At 38.9% G+C, this 19102-nt stretch overlaps 1 protein-coding gene across 3 annotated transcripts in view; it reads left to right on the top strand.

Annotated features, from left to right (window-relative positions):
• Positions 1 to 19102, top strand: part of baiap2l1a (BAR/IMD domain containing adaptor protein 2 like 1a) — a 35720-nt gene that overhangs the window by 11654 nt on the left and 4964 nt on the right. The window contains exons 1-10 of one of the 3 annotated variants that reach the window (XM_054768995.1): positions 1617 to 1722; positions 2469 to 2530; positions 4056 to 4127; positions 4428 to 4562; positions 9163 to 9315; positions 9396 to 9539; positions 9877 to 9991; positions 11104 to 11317; positions 14849 to 14908; positions 14983 to 15133. In XM_054768995.1, the coding sequence (XP_054624970.1) occupies positions 2471 to 2530; positions 4056 to 4127; positions 4428 to 4562; positions 9163 to 9315; positions 9396 to 9539; positions 9877 to 9991; positions 11104 to 11317; positions 14849 to 14908; positions 14983 to 15133 (1104 nt within the window). In that variant the 5' untranslated portion in view covers positions 1617 to 1722; positions 2469 to 2470. Of the gene's footprint in view, positions 1 to 1616; positions 1723 to 2468; positions 2531 to 4055; positions 4128 to 4427; positions 4563 to 9162; positions 9316 to 9395; positions 9540 to 9876; positions 9992 to 11103; positions 11318 to 14848; positions 14909 to 14982; positions 15134 to 19102 lie in introns of those variants that run through there. The other 2 variants (XM_054768992.1, XM_054768991.1) reach the window with 2 other exon arrangements.

The raw sequence follows: 19102 nt of genomic DNA, 5'->3' as shown, positions 1-19102 counted from the left end.
CTGTGACAAAAAGTGCAGGTAGTCCAGGTAAGTAGATAGTCCAAGTGACAGCACTGATTAGGAGAAGAGAAACACGAGTCACAAAGACAATGGCAATGAACCAGCACCGCACGTACGACGCCGCTGGCCTTTTAACTGCCGCAAATGACAATTGGCCGCAGCTGTCCGGCCATCAGGCGTGAAGCGGCTGTCTCCGCCACCACGCAGGAAGTACAGCTTGCCAAAATAAAGGCGCAGGACAGGAAGAACTCGCTCCTGTCCTGCGAAACATAACACTAAACACATCAACAGCAGTGCAATTCCAACACTAGATACTGTATGTATCTCCAACTCACCAACACGTCTCTACAACACGTCCTCATTGTCACTAGACTACAGCGAGGTGCATTCAGGGGCGCTCTGAACATCATAACAATGTCTTCATTATGCGTGTACAGTATGTGTGGTCCAAGTAAACATAAAGAACCCAGTTAGTGTATATTACTATTACTCACTAGCCTAATGTTCTGCTACTATTAAAGAGACGTGTGTGGTATCTTTTAGCATGATTACAATTTTCAGTTCATTTGGAGCTGTTAATACATACAAAGATATCAAATTGTGTCCTGTCATTTATCTTTTTGTTCACAAAATACAGTAAATACTTCACACAAAGTTGCAAATGGTGATTAATCAGGATTGATTCATTTGAAAACCGATGGATTTGATGAAAATTTGACTGCCCGAGTAAATATAAATGTGATGTTCGAAATAAACTAAACCATTGTCAAGCTAGTTATTACACATATACTGTTTATAATATACATCAGAAATTGCTAGAAGATAAATGTACCAACATGTACAGTACCAATTGTACTGTACCTTCCATCATTTATTGCCATTTTACTGAATGACAATACCAATCCCTGCAACTTGTTTTGTATCGATCTTTTTTTAAAACATCAATCTCATTACATTTGATGAGATATGGTCCCTAATAAAGTGGCCAATGCGCATTAACTACATCCAGTATCTTGTAGGTATATTGATAAGGGACAAGCTGAGTGATTGCTGCACGAGTAAGCGTGCATTTTTTTTTCATTCTAATGAATCGCAGAGATTTATAAGGGATCGTCCATCGACCTTGTGCTAACACCTTCTGGTGTTACTTTAGTAAGATTAGATGATATTGGTGCATGAAATCCTTCAAAGAGAACACATTGCAAACATCAGGCGAAGTGATGAATGGGCCCTAAGTGACAGATTGATGCCATGATATCTCGCCGTCCCTCACGCTCCTCCGGCAGCGTTTCGCACCTTATTAACACCAAAAGTGAAGCTTGCAGGTGCACGCCGGCCTCTTTGACCCTTTTCAAACACTCTTTCTCCACCACCATCTCGACCTCTGCTGCAGCGGCCTGTTGTTGGGCCTGTACAAACAGCCCTGCACGCCCCTCCCTGCTGAAAGCACAAAGGCAGCATTTACCAGTACTTTCTGGTGACCTTCAGAGGGCAATGTTGTTGTAGCTGGCTGGACGCTGCCATTTGGATGGCAGAAGTAGCGTTCTATATCAACAAATCAGTTGGTTTGCTTAGAGTGGGGGTTGCAGGTGTATGGTGGTGGTGTTGCATTAGATGTACATTTTTCTGGATGCTTTTGTTCATTTTTAGGTTGTAACTGACAAAAGTGTTTTTAAAACATATATTTTATATGCATCGCTGATTTTAGAAAACTCCAGTCAGGTTTTGTATTTTGTTTTTTTGCTTGTCTTTTGTGCATGCCATGATCTCCTTACATAAATTGTATTTCTCTCTCTGCTGTCAGAGAACTCTTTCATTATTGTTTCCTAATTGGCTTTAACGGCATTTTAAAGTAAAAGGTTTCAGTGCCATGCCGCTTTGGAATGTTCTTGCACAAGCTTGCTAAAGAGAGATTCTTTTTAGACTTTCTTTGACGCTGAGGAAAAATAGCTTTTATATCCTTGGAAATATCATTTTCTAAGCTTTCTTGGAGGGCAGCCTCACGTGTCCACATGATGCCTCACGCTGTGCAAAGGTTTACACCGGAGCACCGTCCTATAGTAAACCTTGAGTCTAGATTTCACCCCATTGTGATGAAGGGGGCACTATAAACTGCTTAGCTACAATTGTCCACCTCTGTTTACAGTGTTGACCCACTGCCATTGTCTCTTGCCATATGCTGTTCTATCAGTGCCGCAGCCTGGCTGTGAATGTAGAGGGTTCTGTATCTGCATCACCCCCCAGCCCCCAATACCAGAAACATTCACACAGATTGCTTTGCCAGTGATTGACAGCTGTTGAAATACTAAAAGGGGAAAAGTCATTGTTGTGTAGATGCGGCAAACGTGTGTGCAGTCTTGATTTTTGTAAAAAAAAAAAATACGTAAAAATCATCAAATTCGGAATGCACATTAAGTTCTCTATTTAATGATAACCTCCATAATTAACTGATGCTTGTCAATGTGTAGGAATGGTTCTGATGGAGATTGCAGATGTCCACAAGAAGGTCCATTTTGAGCTGGAGCAAAATGTAAGTAACCCTAAAAGTCTGGTTGGATTTCTAGTTTTTTATGTAGCCCAGGCAAGGAACCATATTTGGTTACAGAAGTCGTGCTGCTTAGCTTATGTGGCAGCAGAGCTTAATTGAAAGTATAATAATGGTAATGGTTTATTTTGAACATGCATACATGCCACATTGGAATACATCATTTAGTACAATTCACAGTTCCACATGGCCAAAAAGGAGTCGGAGGAAGCAAAGCTTATTTAATCCTACCACCTTGTTTCGGGCTGTCTATCAATTTCTATACAACAGGAGTTGTAAGTTTGTAAGTCAATATAAATAATGTATGTAACAATAAATAATAAGTAATAATAATAATAATAATAATAATAATAATAATAATAATAATAATAATAATAATAACTAATAAATAAGAAGAAATATTAGTAAATATTTAATAAGTGACGCAGAAGTTAGTAGTTGACAGAAACATAGTTCAATGATGAGTGATACAATAATAATAATAACAATAATAATAGCAATAATAAAATTATAATAAAATTATAATCAATGATATTCATAATATCGTTTTTTTTAAATGAGCTGTACGTAAATAAACAGACAAATCAATCAATAAATAAATATATGCTTACAGTATATAAGTTATATTTTAAAATGAGAACATTAATAATTCAATCAACAAACAAAAACAGATAAAATGTGTTTTTTGGGGTATACATTGTTGGGGGGGTTTTAACGAGTTTTAAATAAAATAACTTTTCAATTTCCATGTAAGTCAATTTGAATTTGACATGTAATAAATATTTAAGGAAAACATTTAATCATCATGGGAAATAATACTATAATAACACAATTCTAAAAACACAGCACAAATAAGTTTTAGTGCGTTATTTAGATTGTAAAATAATTCTATTATTCAGAATGAAATTTTGTGATGCGCTGTCCTGTAGTTTCTGGTCGGAAGTGGGGGTTTACTCCAACCACGAGATCTATGTTCGGGGGAAATGTCTACTACAGCTGCTACTACTATTATACCACTTTTTAAGTTGTTTCCTGCAGGTAGTCACAAACCAAGAGATGGGAAATATAATAACCGATCCCAAAGATAAAAAAAAGCTGCACCCTCTTGTGTGTTTTAACATGGCATTTTGTCAAAAGCGAAAGAGAGCTTGTCCTTGCATCCCTGCTTCAAGCTGAAATACTAGAAATACTTGCTATAGTGTCAAAACACGTGCTGGAGTCTGCCAGAGTGACTGAAATGCAGCATAACTTACAATGGAAGAGACGGAATGTCCCTAAATGCTAATTTACTGCTGTACGTGATGCACATTTTGTCTCTCCTGCAGTGATTGTAATGCATCGATATGAAAAAGTAGGATCTCTTTTGCCAGGAAGCTCTTTAAAGCTCATTCTCATGCTGTCTTATCAAAACATTGCCATGTGACTGAGATGTGCTGTGCCATTCAAGCAACTGCAGAATGATACGTGAGCGGCAATAGAAGCGGTCATTTTGTTTTGGTCTTGATTGCAGCTTAAGAGATTTCACAGAGAAGTACTCACTGAGCTGGAGAAGAAGACAGAAATGGATGTCAAATATATGAACGTAAGTGCCTCCATGGGTTCCTTTGTCTTATCAAATCAGTCACTGCCAATACACGCCGACATTAAGTACATTTTTGTCCCTCTTATTTAGTTAAATAAGGCAACCAAAATAAGAGGAGCATGTGTCCGTGTGAGGCGGTGATCAGCATTATTATCTTTGTAAAGGCAACTTTGATAAAGCTGTTTTTGGCTGTATTGTTTGAAAAAAAAGTGGCAATTCTTGCATTAAAAAGCCATCATATCTACAATCATTTTCCCCTGCATGAAACTGTAGTCTCAAGAGCACGCTCCTATCCCCTAGGCCACATTCAAGCGCTATCAATCGGAACACAAGCTGAAACAGGACTCGCTGGAGCGTTCTCAGACGGACCTGAAGAAGCTGAGGAGGAAAAGCCAGGGCAAAAACGTGTCCAAGTACGAGGTCAAGGAGAACGAGGTGAGACTGAAAGCAACCCAGTGTCTCCTTTTTTTAGGGTCTTTATAAGTTGGAGATCCCATCTCATCTTACTTGCATATGAAAGGAAATGAAAACGACCCCAGATGGTGTTGTTTAGGAACAGGATTCCTCGGTATGCGTACAAGTTCTGTTCCTACGATGCTGATGTAAGTGGAGTTTTAGTGTACACTAAGTCAGAACTTATACCTAAATTAACACCTTAGTCGCTCACACTGTACACTGTACAGTAATAAAAAGAATACATCAAAAAGAAAATACAAGAATTGAATAAAACGAGAGACCAAATCCTTGCTTTTATCCGTGTGTTGTCTTTCACACTGGAAGGGGCGTTGCAAAGGAGGGAGAGACAGGCTTATTGAGAGGAGTGTCCATTTCTTGGTAGAAGATCTTTTCACATATTCAAAGATACCATCTTCATCCTTGATGATGGTTGTGGCGTTTGACGGCTTGGACCAGGCACGGAGTCAATGTCTCTTTACTGAGCATTTTATGACGTCTCACTTCACTTCACTTTTCACTTTCATTTTCCTTTTCTTTGACGCACTGCATCCGAAGAGTCTGCCTGACGCTTGGGAGACATAATGAAGGGGAGGAAGTTTATAAAAAAGAAGAAAAGTGACATCTTTCCTCAGTGTAGCGTTGCACGATTGCGTATTCTTGCGCCACACACATAACTAGTTGTCAGTTTTTTTTGTAGACTATAAATAATTTATGGGCATGCGTAACGTCGTAACACGAGGACCTCCTGCATATGGAATGTTCTTGCATACACATGCAGTGCACTGCAGTGTAAGCCGCCTGGTTCAGCCAGCCCCACGTTCTACCTGGGCTCATCTGAGTCATGTACGTAACCTGGCCGGTCCAGCCAACCAAGGCTTGAACTAGTGCTGCAGAATAAGAGTCGAGAGTCGATGTTCCATTCCACAAGCTTTGATTCACTTAATTGTTTCGGGCTGTCTTGCTATTATTAGGACAATCTAACTGATTTGCAGAAATGCTGTGCCCCGCCCGCGAGCAAAGCCATGTCGACGTGAGGAAACAGGCAAAAATGATAACATGCTAACTGTTAGCATGCCAGCAAGATAGCACTTTGTACTGAAAGTGCCTAGGCTGTACTTTAACGTCCCTACATCATGACATGTCTGTATTAGCCTTTAGTCGTGAGTAAATGGCCGAAAATGACTAACAGTTTGCATGCTAGCATCAAAAGGGCCAAGACTGTCCTAAAGTGTTCCTATATCGTGACATGTACATATATGCCTTTAGACATGAGTAAAATAACCTAAATACTAACATGCTACAACAGTTAGCATGCTAGCACCTAGCTAGATAGCACAAAGTACTGAAAGTGCAATGGCAGTTTTATAGTGTCCCTACATCATGCCATGTGTGTATTTGCAATTAGACATGAGTAAAATAGCTAAAATGCTAGCATGCTAACAGTTAGCATGATAACACCTAGCAAGACAACGTTGAGTACGGAAAGTGCCAAGGCAGTTCTATTGTGTCTCTACATCATATGAGTAATATAGCTAAAATGCTAACATGCTAACAGTTAGCTCACTAACACCTAACAAGATTGCATCAAGTACTGCAAGTGGCAAGGCACTCCTGTAGTGTCACTACATGATGTCATGTGTGTTTTTGCAATTAGCCATGCAGTAGCGAACCAAGGAAGACAGCTAGTAATGTGCTGATAAATACTGAAATATCGATACCTCTGAGACCAGAGTTTAATGCTCTAAAATGGATTCATAAAATATTGATACAGTATTTTGATACTCCAGTCATTGCATTCACTGTGCAATGTACAAGTACTTGTATATGCAGAAAAGGAGGATTTTCCGGTTGGGAGGGGTCGAGTAAAGGAGGATTTTCCAGTTGGGAGGGGCAGAGAAAAAGAGGGAACTGAACTCAACTGTACCAGGTGTCGGCCATTTTGACAATGATTCAGCAAAACCATTGAAATGTATGAAAAAACTTCATGTCGAACAAAACCTTCTTATAGCCAAACAATTCGAGATATTGACACCACAAGACCAGCGTGAGTGCCCTGAGGCTTTAGGCTACGCATACATCTGCTTATATTGTAAATCAGTGGAGAAATAGCCGAAATAGGGCGAGTTAAAAGCATAGAAAATTTTAGATTTTGAGGAAAAAAACACGACCCTTTTACTATATTCGAGTCAATGGGTGAATTTTCAGACTTTTGTCGCTTCAAGAGGCGACAGAAGGCAATCGGCTCACATCTCAGCCATAAAAGTGACATTTTTGGAAGCAGCGCAAAAATGTCTACGTTTTCACCAAAACACATGAAGCTAGCTTGAACGGTGTAGCCAGGAGGAGGAGGAGTTTGCAAAAAAAGGTTATTGTTTGGCTTCCTCCACTCTGAGCTGGAGTGCGGGAGGAGGTGGATTTTTACTGTACGCTCACCTTCTTCTGATGACAATAGAGCCAAAACAGAACATCTGACGAAAAAACTTAGTAGCCACAGAGAGAGTCGAGGTGTGTCTAAAAAATGAGACATGAAGTGTGTTTCTAAGTGACCGTATGCCTGAGCTACAAGGCTTTGAAAAGTAGGTTCCAAGTCTGCTGGGGTTTCTAAAAATAGAACATGTATACCTAATCAAGTGGCCCATTTATTAACTTTTTGCGGTTTTTGCCGCATTAATCGCGCAAAAAGTGGAAGAATAAGATATAATAACAGCTAAACATCACGATGAATATTAATACAGTGTACCTGCATTACAGACATGCCCGTAATATATATTTTTATATATGATTTTATAGTACATATTACTGCATTTTGTAGTATACTTTACATCAGGGGTCACCAACGTGGTGCCCGCGGGCACCAGGTAGCTCCCCACGACCACATGAGGTGCCCGCAAGCTTGCTTTTCATTCAGGTTTTCAGTTCATAATGAAAGAACAGTAGAAAGAAATGCATTCTGAAATACAACATGTGAGTTGTGGACACCAGCATTTTGTTCATGTTCTGGTAAAACAAGCATATTCGCTTTGTTTGGGTTTAAAATAAGCTCTGAAAATAAATGTTACAAAAATGAGTAGCTCTTGGCCATTTTCATTTTGTAAAAGTAGCTCTCACAAGGAAAAACGTTGGTGACCCCTGCTTTACATTATATAATATCATTAAAAATGCGTTGGCGAAATAAAGGGTAGTATATAAGGCACCTGGTACACTATATGAGGACATGTGTGTCTCCTCTGCTTATCAGTCTTATCTGTTCTTTCTCCTTCTCTTATCTTTCTTTCTCCTCCTCCCTGTGAAATGTTGTGTGTCCTTTACATTTAAATAATTGCTCACTCTGTTTTATTTCGACTCCACTTAGCTTCAGAGGTCTATTTACCGCCTAGAAAAATCTACTTTAATTGCCAAATAAAAGTCATGGCCTCGCTTGAGTAGGTTAATGAGTCTGAGTCATATTGCTTGAGGTGTGTGTTTACCTTACTGACGCCCTGATAGAATTCATGTCTGTTGCCTGGTGTTAACAGTCCTGTTGTGTAGACGCAACAATCGGTGTGTGCTTTGCAAATCAATATGGTAAGAAAAAAAAGTAGCTTCTCGATTAGGTATCAGCCTTGTGTTAACAATACACGCTATCTGGGTGGATACCTTGGCTTCATACCTTGAGCATGCCCTGTCCTCTTTAGTCTCGTGAGCTGAAACAGGAAACTCTGCTCTTCTCAAGCAGCTTCATTTGTCCCGAAAGTGAGGCGAGGCCCAGCTTTCTAATCATCATGCAGCTTAAGGGCTCACGGAAACGTGATTGCTGCTCGCGCCAAGTCTGCAAGATTGCGAATTCACAGAAAATGGGAAATGAAGAGCACTGATTCAGCATCAGACTGGCTATCATAGAGATATAAAGCCAATGAGTGAAGAGGAACAGGCTGCTTTATTGTTGCCATGGCAGCCTGAGGAGGACATATGAGAAAGGAGGAATAAATGAACAGAGCGACGGTTAAAAGTCCTTTTTCAAAAGCATTTGATATGCCTTGTGTCAGGTCTAGTTGGCCATCTGGACCTTTTGACCAGAAGGATCATTCTTTTAGTTTCTCTACGGGGTGGCGGTGCCTTTCAACACCCAACAGGCTGAAAGTTTATTAAGGCCTCTATGTGACCTATTTGCCTGGTACCTGGGGATTAACTTATTATCTGCATTTTCTATTAAATGCGTGCACTTCAAATCATTGCCATCTCCCAACCAGTGAGCAAAATGTGTAATTCATTTGGAATAGGTGAGCTATTACTTATTAAAGAAACCCAAAGAGAAAAGCAATTTAAGAACAATGCGTCAAAGCACTTACTAAGCATTGTATCAAATTGCTCTAATGTCTTTGTTAATTCAAATACCACTAAGGGGGGAGATTTTTATGACATGCCGTGATGCACTGACCACGTTTATCGTCTCAATTAGTGTATTTTCCACGGTAACAGCATTTGTCAATAGAGACACACAATTCTGAAGAGAACGGCAATTTCTAGTACATAAAAGTGTTCTTAAACAACATTCCCTCTGGTTATTAATCCCCCGACCTTGCTCTTTTTGTGTTGACAGTACATGGAGACCATCTCGTCGCGCCAGATGGACATGCAGAAGTTCATTGCCGACGGCTGCAGAGAGGCTCTGCTGGAAGAAAAGCGGCGCTTCTGTTTCCTAGCCGACAAACACTGCATGTTCTCCTATCACATTAGCAACTTCCACGATAAGGTACGAGCTTCCGCATGAATGCTCCCACGCAGCTTGTCCTATATGAAAGATTTTACTGTAGCCTTTCTGCGCGTCTCCAGGCCAAAGAGATGCTAAACGAAAAGCTCCCCAGCTGGCAGGAGATGTGCTGCGACGTTAGCAAGGTTCCGGACACGGTGAAGGTCATGATAGACGGACTTTCCACCAATCAAGGGCAGTCACCGCTTGTGGAACACTACAACAGGGTTTGTGTTTGTTTATCATGTGTATATTTCAGCTGCATACATCAACACGACTCAGCTAGATAAGGAGGATGTCAGCTAAGTGCTCTATCTTTTTGTTGTTTGCCCTTTGTGTCGTAAAGGTGCTGCTATCGGATGTTTGGTAGAGTGGCTTTTAGGTGACTATGAGCCATGGAGATTCCTTCTGATAAATTCTACTGAGCATTTATGCTTGTATTGCTGAGTAGGAGAGCCCTGATAAGATGGCAATCACTTCAACTTTGACTCACGCCTTCACATACTTGAAGTTTTTCTTCACGCTTTTGTCACACATAATAACCCATAATAATCGTCCCCTCAGAACAGAGTTGAGCCACCTCCTGCACCGCCACTAAAGGCGCAGACCAGTCCACTCGCTAACATGTTCAACCCAGAACCAAGATCTCCAATCACCTCATCTCCAGAGTATCACTCAGGTACATTAAAACACATGGGTCACCATGGCAGCCGCCAGCTAGACCAAATCAGTGGCCAGCTGTTTACCGTACCGACCTGGGTGTATGATGATCCTGAATATAAGAAAACCCAATCTTTTTCAAGACCTGTTTTTGGAAAAATATTTTGACCAAAAAAAAAATGATTGTCAATATCCGTGATTGGTATAAGTTGCAATAATAAAGGGCATTGTATTTCTTAATTGTTGGTGACTGCTTCATTGATCACCATTATCATAAAATAAGCATCATAATTACCGTATTATCTGGACTTTAAGTCACACTTTTTTGTCATGGTTTGGCTAGTCCTGCGACTTATACTCCGGAGCGACTTTTATATGTTTTTATTCACACTGACAGCCACGAGAGGGCGCCCTGGGCTGGTGCGCCAGTATCTGCTACTCCTATCACTCCTGTACCACTGAAAAGTTACAATGTGAACATCAATTTATAAAGACAACTGAGAATGACAGAACACAAATGCCTCCAAAAAGAAAATAAATTCTGCAGATTACAAGATGCAAGTAAACTAGTTATGTTATGTTGTTTAGGCTATAGTTATCTGAATAACTGTTAATATGTCACATTAACATACCACCTATTCACGTTACGTTAACAGATGCCTATTTAGCCTGTTGTTCTCCATGTTATTGTTATTATAGTAACTTGCCTTTCAATTTTATAAATGTCCCCCCAAAAATGCGACTTATAGTCCAGTGCGACTTATATATGTTTTTTTTTCTTCATTGTGCATTTTTGGCTGGTGCCACTTATACTCGGGAGCGACTTCAAGTCCGGAAAATATAGTACATCTCTTCAGGCCACCGGTGTGTTAGCACATGTGTGTGTGACAGAAAGAAATGCTCTGACACGCATGGGGAGAAGTCGTTTTGCGCCACCTGTTGGCTTGCATGTATAAATCTCTAAACCTTGAATATAAAACCAAGCCCTGCTGGTTTACTTGTACTGTATCTTTATATACAGTCATGCATTCAGGTCAATATCAGATATGCTATTTGCACAACAAATGCGTTAAATTTCATCATCTTAAATATTTAAATGTGCACTTTTTAATGAGCCCTTTCTTCTTCCAGACCAGGGCAGCCTGGGCGAAGATGGTCTGTCCCAGTCTACATCCCGACTGTCGGGTCTCAACATGTCCAAGAACCCTCGGGTCAGGACCATCTTTCCACACTCGGCGGGAAACAACGGCACGCTCCTCAGTTTTGACGAGGGCGACGTGATCGCCTTGCTCATTCATGAAGAAAAGGACGGTTGGCTTTACGGCGAGCTGGAGAAGACTCGGCAGTAAGTTCTTACTCTGGAGAACTGAGTGTTCTTTTAATGCCCTTATAGACAACAAGTACGATTACCTTACCTACCTAAACTTTTTTTACTAGTTTGTCGGACATAGTGTCAATAAGGGGTGTCTAAACTCTTTTCACCGAGGGCCGCATACTGAAAATCAAAGGTTGCGGGGGCCACTTTGATATGTTACATTTTGTAAACCTACCCATGAAAAAGTGTTTGCCCCCTTTCTGATTTCTTATTTTTTTGTATGTTTGTCATACTTAAATGTTTCAGATCATCAAACAAATTTACAGTATATAGTAGTCAATGACAGCACAACTGGGAAAGAAATCACGGGAAAGAAATTATGAGCAGAAAGTTGAAATATTTGTAAAATTTAAAACAAAAAACAGCAGCAAAAATGGAAAAGACAAGTAAAAATGTGGCTGTTTTTTTCTTGAAATATACATAATGTATCTACAATGTATCTAAAGTGGTGTGAAAAAGTGTTTGCCCCTCCCTTTCTTTTTTCTTATTTTCTTTTTTTTTTGCATGTTTATCACACTTAAATGTTTCAGATCATCAAACAACTCAAATGAACACCAAATGCAGTTTTTAAATGAAACTCTTTATGATTAATGGAGGAAAAAAAATCCAAACCTGCATGGCCGTGTGAAAAAACACAACGTAACTGTGGTTTATTACGCCTGAGTTCAAGTGGAAAAGGTTATAAAGCCATTTCTAAAGCTTTGGGACTCCAGCAAACCACAGTGAGAGCCATTATCCACAAATGGCGAAAACATGTAACAGTTGTGAACCTTCCCAGGAGTGGCAGGCCAACCAAAATTCCACCAAGTGCACACCCCAAGTTGTGGGGTCACAAAAGACCCCACAACAACATCCAAAGAACTGCAGGCCTCACTTGCCTCAGTTAAGGTCAGTGTTCATGACTCCACCATAAGAAAGACACTGGGCAAAAACAGCCTGCATGGCAGAGTTCCAAGACCAAAACCCTTGCTGAACATTAAGGCTTTTGTCAATTTTGCCAGAAAACATCTTGACGATCCCCAAGACCATTGGGAAAATACTCTGTGGTCTGATGAGACAAAAGTTGAACTCTTTGCAAAGGTGTTTATCCCATTAGATCTGGCGTAAAAGTAATGCCACATTTCAGAAAAAGAATATTATACCAACAGTAAAATATGGTGGTGGTAGTGTGTTCGTGACTTCCAGGTGAAACGATCTTGGGTTCTGCAGCAGGACAATGATCCAAAACACACCAGCAAGTCCACCTCTGAATGGCTGAAGAATCAGAGTATGAAGACTTTGGAGTGACCTAGTCAAAGTCCTGACCTGAATCCTATTGCGATGCTGTGGCATGACATTAAAAAGGCGCTTCATGTTGGAAAACCCTCCAATGTGGCTGAATTACAACAATTCTGCAAAGATGAGTGGGCCAAAATTCCTCCACAGCGCTGTAAGAGACTCATTACAAGTTATCGCAAACGCTTGATTGCATTTGTTGCTGCTAAGGGTGGCCCAACCAGTTATTAGGTTTAGGGGGCAATCACTTTTTCACACAGGGCCACGTCAGTTTGGATTTTGTTCTCCCTTAATAATATAACGTGTCATTTAAAAACTGCATTGTATGTTCAGTTGAGTTGTTTGATGATCTGAAACATTTAATTGTGACAAACATGCAAAAAAAGAAAGAAAATAAGAAAAAAGAAAGGAAGGGGCAAACACCACTGAAGATACATTATGCATACAGTATTTTAAGAAAAAAACAGCCACGTTTTTGCTTGTCTTTTCCATTTTTGCTGCTGTTTTTTGTTTTAATTTTACAAATATTTCATCTTTCTGCTCGTAATTTCTTTTCCATAATGCCTTTATTCCCATATTACTTTATTCCCGTAATACTTTCAATTTTTCCCAACTTAATTTTCCAAACGTTGTAACTTATATCACGACTTCAAACAATAACTTTGCCTCATAACATCATGACTGTGTTGTCATAAAATTACAACGTTTTCTCTTCTAAGTTTAACTTTTTTTTCTTAATATTATGACTTTATTTCTTTAATATTTGGACTTCATTCTCATAAAATTCCTGGTCTGTTTTTCCTTTGATGTTGTAGTTTTCTTGTTTCATTGTATTTTTAGAATATGCTGAGGACCAATGAAAAACAGCCACGGACATCACGGCCTGTCAGTTACAACGGGGTCGAAATTAGAGCGAGGCTGTTATTTCACAAATTTGAAAACTTAACAACTTAATTTTTAACTTTAATAATGATTTGGAGTGCATGAGAAAGTGGAAAGGAAAATGTAGCTATTCTTGACCACATGGTCATTTATTAACAGGTACCGTTTATTGTGCAACACAGCAGCAGCAGAACCAATGTTGTAATACTGGTAAGGAGCAAACTGTTCAGCCAGCATTGATACTGCTGATGAGTTCATTGTAAACAACATTATGTTAAAGTGTAACATGCATGAGTTTTACACCAACAGCTGGATATTGTAACCAACATTTTAAAGCGCATGCTTTAAAATACGTGATATACGTGATACTTCAAATGCAGCTACTGCCATTTTGTGTAATTAATTAAAACTGCATCCAGAAGTTGCCTCCAGCCACAGCTGTTAATATTTATCTTTTTTGAACCAGCGATAATTTGAGGTTATTTGCATTTGTCCACTGTGCACCCAGTGACTATAGGTTACTCTGTGGTTAATTGACAGGGGGCGTTAATTTTAGCATTTCCGGTGCATTGTTTTCCTAAAACAGTGACAATATGTAAACATTCAAGTCAAATGCAACCCATTGCTCTATTGAACAGCTAACATTTATCCGGTGGTTTGCATCGTGGTTGTCTCATTTCTCATTTGTTTTCAAAGGTGTTATATAACAGTTGCTTCATTGTTTATGGGGTGTGTGTTTAAAGTCTGACATAACCTGTTACATTTTTGCAGGGGAATATGTGGTTAGCATTCTCTCATAACGCCTAGTTCATACATAGTCCACAGCTATTGTCAGCCCCACAAGAGAGGACGGTATTTCATACCAACCATCGTGCAGCGCGACTGATGATCACGTTTTTTCACATTGCTCAGGTGGCAGTGCAAGTTTGTGCCGCGTCTCGGTATATATTGTTGTGTTAATACATGGTGCAGAAACACGAGAATGTCAGGTATGTTGGAGGTGACAGTTGTAAAGCTCTTTGCCCTGCTGTATAACAAACATCACGCAGGTGCACAAATCCAAGAAGGAATAACTGGTCTGTTATAAGTCAACACGTACCTGTGTTAGCGGGTATGGGAGGCATGTATCACGTCTGCCCTGCTTCAAAAATTATTAAATCCAAGCATGTTTTGCATGTGAATATTGAAACTCAGCAACTTACGGATTTCAAAATGTCATATATTATAAAGCCATTGGTAGTGTAATGATTCACATCGCTGAGCTCTTGTGCAGCATACTTTACTCCCTAGAATGTAGCATTCGCTTTGTCTAAGATTGTGGTGTACTTGTGTCTCGTGTATTAGGCGTGGCTGGTTCCCGTCATCCTACTGCAGACATTACAATGAACCTATGATGCTGAACAGGTAAGAAAACATACTATAATCATGTTTTATTATTACAGCTGATGTTAGATGGCTGATGATAACATGTCCTGTAGCAGCAATTTGGGGACACCAGTGCGCAGTCCAAGTGTTGCCAGTCTACCCGAGCTGGAGGAGGACGAGCCTGTTTTGCTGCCGCCACCAGACTACTCAGATGACTTCCCATCAAGTACGATGATCCTGTCGACGCCATCGCCACAGAACACGGTCAGTGCTAATAAATATAGCTACTAAGGTTACCTATCATCGTGCATGTATAGCCTATCGTAACCACACAATGATTCCAAATTGTTCATCGCTTCTCTGTTTTTGTGCATGTGCATGCGGTATAGGCATGTACAGTCGACCCTCGTTTGTAGCGGTTAATTGGTTCCAGGGCAGACCGTGATAAATGAATTTCCGCGATACAGGATTCAATCTTAATAAATCCAATATTTTCATAGTTAGAGCATAGAAAACCTTTTTATGACTTTCTATATATGGTTTTTAATATTATTAGAGCCCTGTAGACATGAAATAACATACCTGAGGTCAGCTTTTGCACTCCCATTATTCATTGTTGTCACCAACATTGACAAAGTGGAAGAATATAAATTCCTTGGGGTCGTAATAGATGAAAAAATGAGTTGGAAATCTCATATTAAATATACACAACAAAAGGTGGCGAGAAATATCTCTATATTGAATAAAGCAAAATATGTTCTTGACCAAAAATCACTCCACACTCTGTACTGTTCCTTAGTATTACCATATCTAACGTATTGTGTGGAGATATGGGGAAATAATTACAAAAGCAATCTTCACTCACTCACTGTACTGCAAAAAAGATGTGTGAGGCTCATTCACAATGCCAAGTATAGAGAACATACAAACCCTTTATTTTTAAAATCGCAGATATTAAAATTTGCAGATTTAGTACACTTTCAAATCTCTAGAATAATGTTTAAAGTTAATAACAACTCATTACCCAAAAACCTCATACAGTACTTCTCAATCAGAGAGGAGAAATATGATCTTAGAGGAAAATTAAACTTAAAACATTTATACGCGAGAACTACGCTGAAAACCCACAGCATTTCCGTGTGTGGAATTAAATTATGGAACGGATTGAGTAAGGAACTAAAACAATGTACAGAGATGAGCAAATTCAAAAAACAATACAAGCAGTTGATGTTTGCTAAATACAAGGCAGAAGAGTCCTGATTGTTCTGTCAGGTTTGTTATTTTTTTTTTTTTTTTTTTTTTTTTTTGTTGATAAAAAAAACTTTATTTATTTATTAATTATTGTTATTATTATTTATTATTTATCTATTATTTATTATTATATCTGTTATAAAAAAATTGTTCTTTATTTATTTATTCATTAATTAGTGTTATTATTATTATTATTATTATTAATGCAAATGTATATATATATTTAATTTTTTTTTTTTTTTTTTTTTGGGAGGGCTATCTTACCGTTATCTATTATGTATTATCCTGACTATCACAGAAAACATGACATGGAATGCAGGAAGTGAACTACATGTACTGTACCAGATGTAGAATGGATGGGGGGTAGGATTAAATAAGCTTTGCTTCTTCCTACTCCTTTTGGACATGTGGAACTGTCAAAGAATGATTCATGAGATGTATTCCATTGTAACCTTCATGTTCAAATAAACTAAACCAAACCAAACCAAACCAAACATTGCTGAAATCTTATGCTGCAGGGACTCGAGATGGCTGCTAGCTAGCAAGCTAGTGAGCTAGCCAGTTGGCCTCACATTTATTTAATCTAAACTTAATAAGGCAAAAACCTACCAATTCTAGGAGGAGAAGAGGAGGAGAACATTTTTTCACTCTTATCATGTCGGACATGCCATGGCTGACATCATGACTTGTGTCATCACTGCCGCCAAGTGACCAGAATACTACATATCACTACTATTTCAATATGTTTTGGCTAATAATGATAGACCACAGTCTACCACGAAACAGTGATCATTTATTAATTAATTTCTGAAAAACCACGATATAGCGAGGGAACAGTAATCGAGCCGCAATATTGCGATGGATGACTGTACATACGATACGTACATACACATAAATATACGTATACAAGACAGCCGTGTGTGAAAGCCATGAACGGCAATCATTTTATTCGAGCTGAACAAAACATTTTTACAAAGTTTAAATTCAAAATGTGACAAATATGGACATTTATTTGTTCAGTCTGTTCTTTTAAACCACAATTGGCAACACATCATCCGAAACAAGGAAGGAGCAGAGCAGAGCGTTTTTAGCATCGCTTCTTTGCATAAGTGATGACATAAAACGACTCAGACGAGACTTGTTTCATTCTGACACTAGATGGATTGGATAACTTAATAAACCACAACTTGAACTTTACATGACACATACAACATTTTCAGTGATTTCCTCAATGTGTAATCAAGTACAACAACAATAGGTTTATAGTAGGGTAACTCAGGGTGTCGAGGTGTGGCCCGGGGGCCATTTACGGCCCTTGACCTGTTTATTACTAGCCCGTGGCACATTGTAGACATAAAATTCAACACTATAAAAACCAGAAAAAATTGGAAAAATAGAGCGAAAAGGCACAATGTTAAGAAACAAGCTGAAATGTTGATACTAATAGATTAACAATTAATAACAAGTATATGTAAATAGTTTGAGCCTGCCTAATTGATTTGCTTTATGTGCAAGCATTCATTTTGTATATCATGTAAATAATTGTACTTTTTTTTTTACATCAGACTGCTATTTCCCTGCCTTTTTTATATATTGATTTCTGAAAATAATGATTTACTTAGAATACCGTACATTTAAGTAAACAATTTGAAGTTATTTTTTTAAATATGTAGTGTGTCACAAAAATACATGCTGTGTCACAAAAATTAGCTGGCATGAGCTATGGCCACTCTGTCTCCTCAGAGAACACAAAATGATTGGCGCCTTCACTACTCCATGGGAAACAGATGTGGTGTTTTCTTGTTGTTGGAACTACAAATCAATTAATTTTGCCTTTGACATAACTGAAGTTAGCTTAGCAGGTTGGAAAAATATGTTTTTCTTTATTTTCCTCAAGTTGCTGTGCCTCGCCTGAAGTGTCCTGACGCCTTCATGATAAAGAACAGGGCTGTGGCCATGTTTGACTTTCAGCTGACACATGTTCAGCATTTCCTGTATTGATATTTTTATGGCTTTTTAGAGTTAGTCCATAGTCCACACTCATCCCACCTCAGGAAAAATGCCATGGCTGCATTCTCAACTTTTCATCTGACTAATTGTGCTTTGTCTGAAACCTTTGCCTGAAACATCATTTTTTTTGTTCCAAAAAAAGACAAATATTTGTCCTAATGATGATTTATGTGTGTTAAAAAAGTAAAATATGTTTAAGGCACGTGTAGAACACACGAGCCATCTGTCCAAGGCAGGCTTCTCCTCTGTTCAGCAGTGAAGATCAGATAAGGACGTTGCACAGGCAGGCATAAAGGACACGAAGGGTACAGTCACAATTTTAGTCGGTGATATGTCTGCTGATAGAAGATGAGCCTGTCCACCCGAGCAGCGAACAAGTCCAGGCACGCTTCTCTTTTCTCATCATTGTGACCGTGTGACTGTACACAGTGTCCTCTCTACTTGCTGCCTCAGGGCTTTATCGTGAAATACTGCAAGAGAAATCCCATTAATCTTAATTGTTTCCCTCCCCCAAATACAATCGAGTATTTCTTTATCAAATAATAAGCTTTGTTCAAGGAAAGGTCAAAAAGCTAACTACTTACTTTTAAGTCTTGTTTATGGGGCGACAGAACAAAAGTGGACCTTGTCACTTTATTTTGCAGGAACTTATCCCTCTAACGGTGCTCGTAAAGGGTTTAATATGATGATACATTAATAGGATAAGAAGTGAAGTTATGAAGTGGTTATCAGCTCAAAGAAACAAATAAAACATAAAAAAGTCTAATAAAAAATATTGGTTACTAATGAATTTTTGCATGTAAGAGTATGTTTAGGATAGTAAAATAAGGTTTTGCCAAGCTGACATAAAAGCAGTGTGACCACTTTAAGCAACTAGAAATGAGGGGAAAATATCAGCGAGGGAATTATATTGAACATGCAAAACGTCATCTCAGCAAAAACCAAACAGGCTTTCTTACCTAACAGGCAATA

The sequence above is a fragment of the Dunckerocampus dactyliophorus genome, chromosome 2 (assembly GCF_027744805.1).
Source record: "Dunckerocampus dactyliophorus isolate RoL2022-P2 chromosome 2, RoL_Ddac_1.1, whole genome shotgun sequence".
NCBI lineage: Eukaryota > Metazoa > Chordata > Actinopteri > Syngnathiformes > Syngnathidae > Dunckerocampus > Dunckerocampus dactyliophorus.
Note: the sequence above shows the minus strand (reverse complement) of the source record. Positions and strands in the feature narration are given on the sequence as shown.